The following is a 12736-nucleotide window of genomic DNA, read 5'->3' on the forward strand; positions in this document are numbered from 1 at the left end:
ATGGTTCATTTTGTTGAATGGACGCATAGAGCTAATGTGACTTGTTGATGTGGGTTTTCTCAAAGTAGAGGAAGCATTATTGGTATTCTCAACAATGTGGATGGGAACCTGAAAGAATGAGTCATAATTATTTTTTTATTAATTAATTTATTTTCTAGACAGGGTTTCTCTGTGTAGCCCTAGCTGTCCTGAAACTCACTAGCCTCAACCTCAGAGAAACACCTGTCTTTGCCTCCATAGTGCTGGGATTAAAAGCATGCACCACCACCACCCTGCTGAGTTGGGTTTTTTGTTGTTGTTGTTGTTGTTTTTTTTTTGGTTTTTCGAGACAGGGTTTCTCTGTGGCTTTGGAGCCTGTCCTGGAACTAGCTCTGTAGATCAGGCTGGTCTCAAACTCACAGAGATCCGCCTGCCTCTGCCTCCCAAGTGCTGGGATTAAAGGCGTGCACCACCATTGCCCGGCTCAGTTGTTTATTTTTTAAGGCAGGGTTTCACTGTATATTCTCTCTGGCTTTGAATTCTGGCTTTGAATTCACTGTTTAGCCTAGACTGACCTTGAACTTATGGATCCTTTGCCTTTTGAGCCTGGGATTCTAAGTGTTTGCCTCCTTGCTCTTTTTTTTTTTTTTTTTTTTTAACTTTTGGACACAGCATGTGCTAATGCTAACTCATACTGACTGGTCAGTTCACCCTTATCACCACCTTCCTTCTTTCCCTGGAACTGGAGTTACAGATGGATACGAGCCAACATGCAGGTGCTGGGAACCAAACCTGGGTCTTCAGCAAGATCAGCCAGTACTCTTAACCTTTGAGCCATCTCTCCAGGCCCTACTTTCTCTCTTTTCTTTCTTTTTTCTTTTCATCCTTCCCTCCCTCCTTCCCTTCCCTTTTTCTTTCCACAGGTGTTAGGGTGAGCCCAGGGCCTTGGTGTATGCCGGCCAAGTGCTGTGCCACTGAGCTTATCCCCACCTCCCCTTTCATCTTCATATCCCTGAGCCATAATTCTTTAGGTGAGGAATTTTCTCTCCTTTTGTCAAACTCTTGATTAGGAGAGTTCAGGAGAAGGAATCAATTTTCTAGGTTGTTTACCTACAAGACTGATAGAGAGATCACTTAAAATTGACCAACTTAGGCAGAGGTAGTAGTGAAGGGCAGAGAATCAGACCAAGCCCTTAGGAAACAATTGTTGGTCTCAGAAGGAAATGAAGTGCCAGGGCATATGTGTGACCTTTAGTTTTTTTGTTTGTTTTTCGGGACAGGGTCCCTTTCTGTAGCTCTGGCTGTCCTGGAGCTTGCTCTATAGACCAGGCTGTCCTTGAACTCCCAGAGTTCTACCTGCCTCTGCCTTCCAAGTGCAGGGTCTAAAGGTATGAGCCACCATGCCTGGGAAGGGTATTTTGCTGCTCACAGTAATGACGTATGTCAACACAGTCCATTAAGGGTTTTATTTTCCTATGTTTAGATATTGTTACTTGTTAGAAATCTCTTTGTATATTGTGCTCAACCAGAAATATTTTTTTAAAACCTTAGTATTGTGGCTGGAGAGATGGCTCAGAAGTTAAGAGCACTGGCTGTTCCAGAGGACCCAGGTTCAATCCTTAGCACCCACATGGCAGCCCACAACTGTCTGTAACTTCAGTTCCAGGAGATCTGACACCCTCACATAGATATATATTATGCAGGCAAGAAAAGAAAAGAAAAACAAAGAAAAGAAATTAAATCCAGAGAAAATAAAAATAAATTAAAAAAACAACACTAGTATTTATGGAGCACAGATGACTTTTTAAAAATTTTTATTTTATTTATTTGTTTGTTTGTTCTTTGAGACAGAGTTTCACTGTTTAGCTCTGGCTATCCTGGAACTCCTTTGTAAACCATACTGGCCTCACATTCACAGAGATTCCCCTGTGTTTGCCTCCCAAGTACTGGGATTAAAAGGCGTGCTCCACTACCACCCAGCGACATAGAGGCCTTTTGAGTTAGTGATGGATAAAAACTAAAAGCCTAGCATGGACCAATAGACTGAGTGATGACAACTATGTAAAATAGGGCCTGGAATTCATTCACAAGAAATCTATATAGCCAAGCTTGATGATGTACTCCTGTCAAGATCGTACTCAATGCCATTGTAGGATAAAAGTAAGAAAGAAACGTATAGACAAATACTTATAAATGTTTCTATTCTTCTCATGTAGATCTGTTAGTGAGCTTTGTGGTGGGCACACAGCATGCAGTGTTTGTCTCGCTTTGTTTTTCTTTTTTAGTCTTACCGCTCCTTTGCCAGTTGGTTTTGATTTTTGTTTCCATGGGGTTTTTTGGTTTGGTTTTGGGTTTTCTTTTTGTTGTTTGTTCATTTGTTTTAAAGAGTGAAAGAACACACGATTGGGTGGGTAGGAAGGAATTCCAGGAAGTGAAAAACATGATCAAAATATATTGAATGAAAAAAGGCTTATTTTAATAAAAATTAAAAGTTAAAGAAACGGTAGTGCACAGTTCATACTAAAAAATCATCTAACCCTATTTATTTCCTCTTATCCCTTCGTACTTCGCTATGTATAATTGTTTTTATTATTTACAAAAGTGTAAAGAATAGATAGTTTTATTTTATTGATGAAGGCTTCATAGAAAGTACAACAGATTTCAAAGTGATTGTCAGGTGTGGGGGGCGCATGCCTTTAATCTCAGCATTTGGGAGGCAGAGGCAGGAGGATCACTCTGAGTTCAAGGCCAACCTGGTCTACAGAGAGAGTTCCTGTACAGCCAAGGCTGCACGGTGAAACCCTGTCTTGAAAGACCAAAAAAAAAACAAAAAACAAAAAAAAACAAACAAAAAAAAAACTGGGTGGTGGTGGCACACTCCTTTCCTTCCAGCACTCAGGAGGCAGAGGCAGGCAGATCTCTTGTGAGTTCAAGGCCAGCCTGGTCTACAGAGTGAGTTCCAGGACAGACTCCAAAGCTACAGAGAAACCCTGTCTCAAAACAACAACAACAAAAAGTTTTAGCTTTTGTTTACCTCTTAATTGTGTATAAACTTAAATCCAGAGACAAAATGAAGAGTAGTCTGTCTAATATTAACTTTTATTCTGGTCTTTTAAAGTTTTCTGTTTTCCACCCTCACATTTCAGAATTGCAAATGCCACCCCCATCCCTGGAGACTTGCTCCGAGAAAATACAGATGAGGTGTTTCCAGATGAACAGCTTAGTGATGGGGAGAACGGTGTCCCTGCTGCTGGGTCCCCAGATAAACTGCCTGGGTCTCTGGGGCACACTCGCCCTCAGGAAAAGGACGTCTGGGAAGAGATGGATATCAACAAGAACAAGATAAAGCTTGGAATTTGTAAGGTGTGTATTTCTTGCATAGGAAGTGATATCTTTCTCTGTACTTTTCTTATTGCTACAGACTTTAGAGTGTGTGTGTGCATGTGCATGTACGTGTGATCAAACCATGGTCATCTCCATCTCAACATTCTGTATCTGCACCAGGAAAGAGCCCCCAGACTAGTTATCCAATACCAGGCTCTCAAACCTAAAATCATTTACATACAAGTAACATCATATGAACTGAGCGGGTTGGTTTATATACTTAGGAAGATATATACATACATATGTAATGATTATACATGTTAATTAGGGTAGCTAAAAGGGGTTTTTGATTGCTGGACTTAAGTACTTTGATAGCTGGACCCTGATAGTCAGCAAGGAAATGGGAAGAAGAGCAAGGCCTGCCAGAGCCATCTTTGCCATGCTGGATGGAGCTGGCTAGAGTCCCTTCACTATTCTGAGGAATCTGTCATATCTCTACACCTTTATTAAGTTATATGACTTTAGCAATGTAAGAGGGGAGGGTGACATAGTGGTTTTAAATGAGAACAAATCATAATGATATATATGTATGAAAATATCACAAACCGGGTTCTTTATATGCTAACCAAAAATCATCTTAAGGAAAGGCTGGGTGGGTGCCTCAGCAGTTAAGAGCATATACTGCTGTTGAAAAGGACTTGAGTTCAGTTTGTAACATCCGTGTCTGTTGACTGCAGGAGATCTGATGCCTTTGGACTCTAAGGGCATCTACATTCATTGTGCATATACCAATACACACACCCTCACACATACACATGGGCATGCAATTTGAAATAAAAGTAATCTTTTTAAAAAAATGAAATGTTATCTTTTTGAAAAAAGAAAAGATCTTTAAGAATATATGCTTAGTATGTTTGAGCTTCTATAATAAAAATTTCATAAAATAGGTCCCTTATAAACAACATAACTGTATTTTGTGTAATTCTGGGTTCTGGAAAGTCCAAGATCAAGGCAGATTTTGGGGTCACTCTAGGGCCCTCTATCAATTTTATGAGCACTCTGCCTCCATGAACACATCTCGTCCCACATAGTCCATCTTCTTAGACCATTGTTTGGAATTAGGAGTTAAGTGTATGAACTGGAGTATAATAATATAGAGAAGTTGAGATTGTAGCCTATAAGGCATATACTTTCAGTCATCTTAAAAGCATTAATACAGAAATGTGGTCCGGCTATTGACTCACAGTAATCAAGGATGAGCAGTAAAGGCTGGGTCAGTGTTACATGTGTTGCTGCAAACTCAGCTCAGTCACCCTGAGCACACTACTGTGGACTACACCTCAAGTCCTAGGAATCTGATTTTTGTAATGTCAATTGTGGTTGTCCTTATGGCACCAGAAGACTGAATTTTGATTTGGTTTTTATTCTTTTCTTCTTCAATTTTTATTTTATGCATGTAGTTTTTTTTTTTTTTGATTTTTCGAGACAGGGTTTCTCCTTAGCTTTTGGTTCCTGTCCTGGAACTAGCTCTTGTAGACCAGGCTGACCTCGAACTCACAGAGATCCTCCTGCCTCTGCCTCCCGAGTGCTGGGATTAAAGGCGTGCGCCACCACCGCCCGGCTATGTAAATATTTTGCCTGAATGAATATCTGTGTGTCTAGTGCCCACAGAGGTCAGAAGAGGGTGTCAGAGCCCCTGGAACTGGAGTTAAGAGAAGATGTGAGCCACCATGTGGGTGCTGGGAAGTGAACCCAAGTCCCTGCATGAGCAGCAAGTGCTAGTAACTGCTGAACCATCTCTCCAGCCTGAGAGATCTGGATTGTTGGCATTGGCTGGTTGATTGGTTGGTTGGAGACAGACTCTATGTAGTCTCTAGTAACTCAGCCCTTTGTGTTACTTACTCCATGCCTGGCCTTCCACTCTGCCCTGGCAGCTTCTTGTTCTAGCCCCAGGTATTGGTTTTGTTGTCTATTTGCTTTTAAGAGAGGGAATGAGAAAGGTGTATAAGAATTTTAGTAGTCTCTCCTAACTCTTGTCAAAGACAACAACATCCTTTCCAGGATTTAGTTTTAGTATAGTAGAATAGGGTTCCGTAAGCATCTAGATAGATATGATGTAAGAAGTGAAGGTCTTAAGCAGTTTTAGACTATTTTTGTACCAAAAATACTTTTGGTTTTTCATGACAGGGTTTCTCTGTCTAACTTTGGAACATATCCTTGAACTCACTCTACAGGCCAGGCTAGCTTCGAACTCACAGAGATCCACCTGTTTCTGCCTCCTGAGTGCTGGAATTAAAGGCATGCATCATCACACCCCAGCTCCAAAAATACTTTTAAAATAAGTAAATTAATACTAAAACTGAGTATAAACCTAGTATAAACTTAGTACAAAGGATAAGTAAACAAAAATTTAATTAAATAAAACTATTACTGCCTACCGGGACGTGGTGGGGCACACCTTTAATCCCAGCACTCGGGAGGCCATGGCAGGTGAATCCCTGTGAGTTCAAGGCTAGCCTGGTCTAGAAAGAAAGAAAAGAGAAAAAGAAAGCTCAGTCTTAGCTTAGGCTTGTTTCTAACTAACTTTTATAACTTAACCTTTTCTTTTTTTTTTTTTTTTTTTTGGTTTTTCAAGACAGGGTTTCTCCGTAGCTTTGGGACTTGTCCTAGAACTAGGCCGGCCTCGAACTCAGAACTCACAGAGATCCACCTGCCTCTGCCTCCCAAGTGCTGGGATTAAAGGCATGCGCCACCACCACCCAGCATTAACCTGCTTTTTATATGACTTTTTACCTTTTATTCTCCCTGTATCTCCATGGCGTCTCTCTCATGCTTTGATTTATCATCTCTTTCTATCTCTCCCCGGAAATCCTGCCTGTATCTTCTGCCTAGCTACTGGGTCATTCAGCTCTTTATGAAACCAATCAGAAAGCATCTTGGCAAAGACACATCTTTCTTTACAATGTAAACAAATATTCTACAACACATATCCATAGATATACAGTAAGTAAATAAGCAAATACATAGATGCAATTTTCAAAGTTAAAATTAAAAAAAAAATTTAGAGCCAGGCGGTGCACACCTTTAATCCCAGCACTTGGGAGGTGGAGGCAGGCGGAACTTTGTGAGTTCAAGGCCAGCCTATCTATAAAGTTCCAGGACAGATAGGGCTGTTACAGAGAGAAACCCTGTCTCAAAACAACCAAAATAAACAAATACATTAATAATAATAATAATAATTTTAATTTTCTGAAAACATATGTAATCATTTGTTGATATTATTTCAAAGGCTTCAGTGATTTCTCCCATGTATAATATCTGGACTATTTTTCATGATTCTATTTTATATTTTTTTTCTAGGCTGCTACTGAAGAAGAAAATAGCCATGGTCAAGTAAATGGTATTCTCAATGCTCCAAGCCTTGGCTCACCAGTTCGTGTCCGATCAGAGATTACGCAGCCAGATCGGGATGTTCCCTTAGTAAGAAAGTTACGTTCCATCCACAGCTTTGAGCTAGAAAAGCGTCTGACACTGGAGCCAAAGCCAGATACCGACAAGTTTCTTGAGACCTGGTATGTAATATATTTTTTATTTTCCTATTATATTTTATATCCATTGTGAAAATTCTTTCAAATAAGAAATTCTTGTGTTTTTATAAAACTCCATTAAGTTTCCATTTGTTTATATCATAGGGTTTTTTTGTTTTGTTTGTTTGGTTTTGGTTTTTCGAGACAGGGTTTCTCTGTGGTTTTGGAGCCTGTCCTGGAACTAGCTCTTGTAGACCAGACTGATCTCGAACTCACAGAGATCCACCTGCCTCTGCCTCCCCAGTGCTAGGATTAATGGTATGCGCCACCACCGCTCGGCTGTTTATATTTATAGTTATATATCATCATCATTCTTAATTTGACTTGTCTAATATCATTATAAATTTTATAGCAAAGTCTTTGTCTTTGAGAGTGCTGATGAACTTCCTAAAGCCAGATAACAGTAATAAGATGAACATACTTTCTGTGGCCTTGTTAGAAAGTGAACTCTTTGAGGCAGCAGTGTAGAGGTTGAAAGGGCACGGTGAAGACCACACTAGACAGGAATGTGGGGCACACACAGAGAAAAGAAGCGGTGGCAAAATACATAGTAGTAAGTTTGTCACTGTGCCCTATAGCACTCACACCTCCCAAGAAAGAAGAAAGGCTAAACTTTAGAGATCTATGTATAAATACCCTAACAATTGTTGTTTTTGATCAGTATAACAAATTTTGGTAACAAGATGGAAATAAAATTGTAAGATTTGAGGTATATTTACAATTAATAAAAGGCTTCAAGAGCTGGGCGGTGGTGGCGCACGCCTTTAATCCCAGCACTCGGGAGGTAGAGGCAGGCGGATCTCTGTGAGTTCGAGACCAGCCTGGTCTACAGAGCTAGTTCCAGGACAGGCTCCAAAACCACAGAGAAACCCTGTCTCGAAAAACCAAAACCAAAACAAAACAAAACAAAAACAAAAAAAAAAAAGGCTTCAAGAGGATTAAGATGTATGTGGTAGAACTGTTGGAAATGAAATGTTAGGTTAAGAGAGGCTATGGTTTAGCCTGGGGTTCTAATTCAGTTGTTAGAGTGCCTGCCTACCATATATGAAGCCCTGTGTTCAGTCCCCAGAAAGACATAACCTTTTTTGGGGGGTTGTTTTTTTTTTTTTCTTTGCTTTTTCAAGACAGGGTTTCTCTGTAGCTTTGGAGCCTGTCCTGGAACTAGCTCTTGTAGACCAGGCTGGTCTCAAACTCATGGAGATCTGCCTGCCTCTGCCTCCCGAGTGCTGGGATTAAAAGCGTGCGCCACCACCGCCCGGCAGAAAGAAATAAACTTTGTGTTGTAGTTAGTATGTGCCTGTAGCCGGGCAGTGGTGGCGCACTCCTTTAATCCCAGCACTTGGGAGGTAGAGGCAGGCGGATCTCCGTGAGTTCGAGGCCAGCCTGGTCTACAAAAGCTAGTTCCAGGACAGGCTCCAAAAGCCACAGAGAAACCCTGTCTCAAAAAAAACAAAAAATAGTTTAAGCCAGGTGGTTATGGCACACACCTTTAATCCCAGCACTTGGGAAGACAGAGGCAGGCAGATCTCTGTCGTCTTTGAGACCAGAGAGTTCCAGAACATCCAGAGCTGAATCAAAAAAAAAAGCATATGCCTGTAATCTCAGTTCTAGGGAAGTAGAGGCAGAAGGGTCAGAAATGCAAGATTATCCATTATTATATATCCAGACATGATCAAATGGATGGATCAGACTTTTTTTTTTTTTTTTTTGGTTTTTTGAGACAGGGTTTCTCTGTGGTTTTGGAGCCTGTCCTGGAACTAGCTCTTGTAGACCAGGCTGGCCTCGAACTCACGGAGATCCGCCTGCCTCTGCCTCCCGAGTGCTGGGATTAAAGGCGTGCGCCATCACCGCCCAGTGATGGATCAGACTTGAACAATGCTTTAACCATTTTGAATTACAGTTAAGATGAGAAATAGATGTCAGAGAGCAATAGGAGTAAAAACTTAGTTTGGCAAGGACTCCAACTCACAAAAGAGACTTTGAGAGTGGACAGTGTTGGGGGAAGAACAGGAGTGGCAAGTAGAGAACTTCAACCCTGTGAAATCCCCTTTGGTTTTTTTCATACGTACTCATCACACTTGTGTAAGAATGGTTGTTCCACATAGAGTTTACCAGTATCTAATGGTTGTTTCTCTAAGGACAATTGAGTAACTTTTTTCTCTTCCCTTAAGCATGGAGAAAATGCAGAAAGAATGCAGTGCAGGAAAGGAATCTGTTCTCCCTGCTCTGCCTCATAAGCCTTGCGTTCCTGCTGTGTCCCGCGCTGACCACGTCTGGCACTATGATGAAGAGTACCTTCCTGATGCCTCCAAACCTGCCTCTGCCAACACACCAGAGCAAGCAGATGGTGGTGGCAGCAATGGATTTATAGCTGTTAATTTAAGCTCTTGCAAGCAGGAAGTTGATTCCAAAGAATGGGTGATTGTGGACAAGGAGCAAGACCTTCAGGACTTTAGGACAAATGAGGTATTAGGCCATAAAACAACTGGAAGCCCTTCAGACGAGGAGCCTGAAGTGCTTCAGGTCCTTGAAGGGTCGCCTCAAGATGAAAAGATCCAAGTCGGTCCTTGGACTGACAACCATCACTTAAAGGAAAGCTCAGGTGTGGTCTTAGCACTTTCTGCAGAATGTCCTGCCACTGCTGCTTCAGAACAGTACACAGATAGGCTAGACCTCCAGGCTGGAGCTGCTAGTCAGTTCATCACAGTTACTCCCACAAGTCCAATGGAGGCACAAGCAGAAGGACCCCTGACTGCGGTAAGAAACTGCTTTTGTTGTTATCTTGTGTTGTCTGCTCAATGTACTATATTAAAAAAAAAAAAAAAAAAAAAAAAAAAGCCTGAACTGGGTATGGTTGTACACATTTTCAATCCCAGGACTCAGGAAGTAGAGGTAGGTTGATCTCTGAGTTTGAGGCCAGATTCTTTTACGTAGTGAGTTCCAGGACAGCCAGGGATACACAGTGAAACCTTTTCTCAAAATAACAACAATAAAAAGAGAAGAATGGAGCTAGGGAAATGACTCAATCAGTAAATTTTTTGTTGTGCATATATGAGGACCTGACTTCAGATACTCAGCACCTACATGAAACCCAGGCATGGCAGTACACATCTTAACTTCAGCACTAAGTTAGAGTATGTGTGGGTCTGGGGGTTGGGGACAAAGACAAACAGGACCCTGGAGCTTACTGGCCAGCCAGTCAAGCCAAATCACTGAGTTCCAGATCTAGTGAGATCTTGTCTCAAACTTTGTGGGAGCTTAGCTTGTTTAGACACTCACCTTCCTGGACGTAGATTGAAGACCTTCGTCTTCCCGCAGGGCAGGGAATTTGGACTGCTCTTCAGTATCGAGAGGGAGGGGGAATGGTGTGGGGGGAGGAGAAGAGGAGTGGGGATAGGGGGAGGGGAGTGGGGGGAGGGGGCAATATTTGGGAGGAGGGGAGGGAAATGGGAAACGGGGAGCAGGTGGAAATTTTAATTAAAAAAGAATGAAAAAAAAATAAGGTGTCCCACACATATAAGCACGTTCTTACACTACCACATGCATACATGCACAGAGAGACAGAAAGAGAGAAAATAAGCCATAATAATTTAAGTGAGCTTTTCTTTGTTACATTAAACTTAATACATGAACTAGCATTATAACTTAATTTTGCAACATTTATAATTAGACCACAAGATCTGCCTGTTTATGTGTGTATGTATACAAATTATTGTAAAAATTTTTATTGTTGGGTTCAGGGGATGAGAATACCACCAAGTCTAATAAACCAGAAGCAAACTTTATTCCAGAAACCAGATCCTAGGAAAACCACAAGCAAACTTTTTTTTTTTTTTTTTTTTTTTTTTTTTTGGTTTTTCGAGACAGGGTTTCTCTGTGGTTTTGGAGCCTGTCCTGGAACTAGCTCTTGTAGACCAGGCTGGACTCGAACTCACAGAGATCCGCCTGCCTCTACCTCCCGAGTGCTGGGATTAAAGGCGTGCGCCACCATCGCCTGGCTCAGGAGCAAACTTAAAAATAAAAAATAAAAAACACCGCGGGGCACAGAAACTTATCAGCTATCTGAGACCACAGCCAGAGATGGTGTTTGTTAGGCTGTGGCAAAAGGCCGGTTTCTGAACCCACTTTTTTTTTTTTTTTTTTTTTTTTTTTTTTTTTTTACCTTTACAGTCCAGGTCTTTTATTTCTTTTTGTACATCAGGCCATGAATTCGTAGGGAATGGGCTCCAGCAGCTCAGGCTCCTTCCCGTTAGTCCTCACAAAGTGTGCTTCTCTGGGTGGAGCAGGCTGGCGCTTCAGCTGAACCCAGGTGCCCTTCTCTTTGGCTTCCTTTTTCTTCTGGTCGTTCTCCTTCACCCGCTTCAGGAAGCTGTCTCTGCTCTTCGAGTGCTTGATGTGTTCAATCCGCACATTAATTCTCTTGGCAAGAATCTTGCCCTTAACTTGCTTGTTTACAATGATGCCCACAGCATGCTGGGTGACATTGTAGACTCTTCCGGTTTTGCCATGGTAACATTTATGGGGCATTCCTTTTTGAACAGTGCCCATTCCCTTGATGTCTACAATATCGCCCTTCTTGTAGATTCGCATGTACGTGGCCAAAGGAACAACTCCATGTTTCCTAAAGGGCCTAGAGAACATATAACGAGTGCCCCTCCTCTTTCCCTTTGTGTTTGTCATTTTGGCGAGTTACTGAAAGATGGCTACCGCGGCCGACCCACTTTTTATAGTAGGAGCCAAGCATTAGGTCTGGGCAAAGGAATTTTTACAACCTTGCCCTGACCTTTCGGTTAGTCAGCAGAGACCCTAAAGAGGGAAGTGAGTTCTAATGTCTATGGGTAACTAGGCAGCCATCACGAAATATTTTTCAGAGGAGATTACAACAAAAGTCACTAATTGCAAGAAACATGTCTTTAGCAATTAGAAAGGGGACTGCTAGTAATACTAGAAGGTTAATAAATTAGGATTAACTGGTTCTTAGGCTGAGAATTTAGAAGATAGAGGAAATTATCAGAGCTCATCAGTCAACCTGGTGTTGGTACCTTATCCACTGTCTCCAGGTACCTCCAGGCAGTGTATACTGGAGCCCCATGCCTCCCCTTTGATGGCGCCAGTTTCCCATAACAGAGACAGTGCCTAACCCAGGGGTTACATATCTCTGTCTCCTAAAGGTTAACTCAGTTCACATCTGTCGTTTATCAGGGATAGCCAGGACACTACTCTCAGTATGCAGAGAGAAGCGCTGACATTTTAAATAGAACAGCCAGTTGTAAAAGGAAATGACCTAGGCTGATGGAGAAAACAGCTCACTGTGAGTGACTGAGCCTTGATCTGCTGAGAAAGCTGCTGACAGTCTGTTCCCATTCTCCTAGACTTAGAACTCTATTTCTTTATTTCTACATTCTTATTTCTGGAATCTACATTTTTATTTTCTTATTCTTGGACTCTTCATTATCATATTGAAGAATTTCATTCTCTGTCTGCTAATATAGGCCTGCATTTAACTATTTGTAGTTTGTTCATTTATACTGTTAACAGGTCTAAGCCTTTTTTTTGAAATCTCTACCCAGAAATTTCTCATGTTTTACATTTCTCTTACCTGTGAGATGCCCATTATGTAGGATACAGAATCTCAAGTCTGGCTTTCAGAACTTCTATGTTTCTAAGTCAGGGGTAGAATAAACTTCATTTTGAAGTGTTTGAAGGCAATTGTGACCAAGTTTTCTGGGAAGAAATCTTTTGGAGGAACAGTTCTCAGCCCTGAGCATGCCATGTTAAAAACAGTTGCGTTTTTTGAAGTAAACAGCAGCGTTGTGTGCTGGAGGAATCCAGAAAAACCAGCTTCA

The 12736-nt window shown here is 41.5% G+C and overlaps 2 protein-coding genes across 3 annotated transcripts in view; one reads left to right on the forward strand and one right to left on the reverse strand.

Moving 5' to 3' along the window:
- The window catches only part of Ttbk2 (tau tubulin kinase 2), a 117754-nt gene that overhangs the window by 87501 nt on the left and 17517 nt on the right, over window positions 1-12736 (forward strand). For both annotated transcript variants that reach the window (XM_057780314.1, XM_057780315.1), the window contains 3 exons: window positions 3126-3342; window positions 6664-6875; window positions 9062-9647. In XM_057780314.1, coding sequence (XP_057636297.1) covers window positions 3126-3342; window positions 6664-6875; window positions 9062-9647 — 1015 coding nt within the window. The remainder of the gene's footprint in view (window positions 1-3125; window positions 3343-6663; window positions 6876-9061; window positions 9648-12736) is intronic.
- On the reverse strand, window positions 11058-11596 carry LOC130881084 (60S ribosomal protein L21). The gene has a single exon (XM_057780316.1). It carries the CDS (start codon window positions 11568-11570, stop codon window positions 11088-11090), a length of 483 nt encoding a protein of 160 aa, XP_057636299.1. The 5' UTR covers window positions 11571-11596; the 3' UTR covers window positions 11058-11087.

This window comes from Chionomys nivalis, chromosome 9, assembly GCF_950005125.1.
Source record: "Chionomys nivalis chromosome 9, mChiNiv1.1, whole genome shotgun sequence".
Lineage (NCBI taxonomy): Eukaryota > Metazoa > Chordata > Mammalia > Rodentia > Cricetidae > Chionomys > Chionomys nivalis.

What these genes read in the sequence shown, in the direction of transcription:
- LOC130881084 (XM_057780316.1), bottom strand. Translation starts at nt 11,570, where the DNA reads ATGACAAACACAAAGGGAAAGAGGAGGGGCACTCGTTATATGTTCTCT.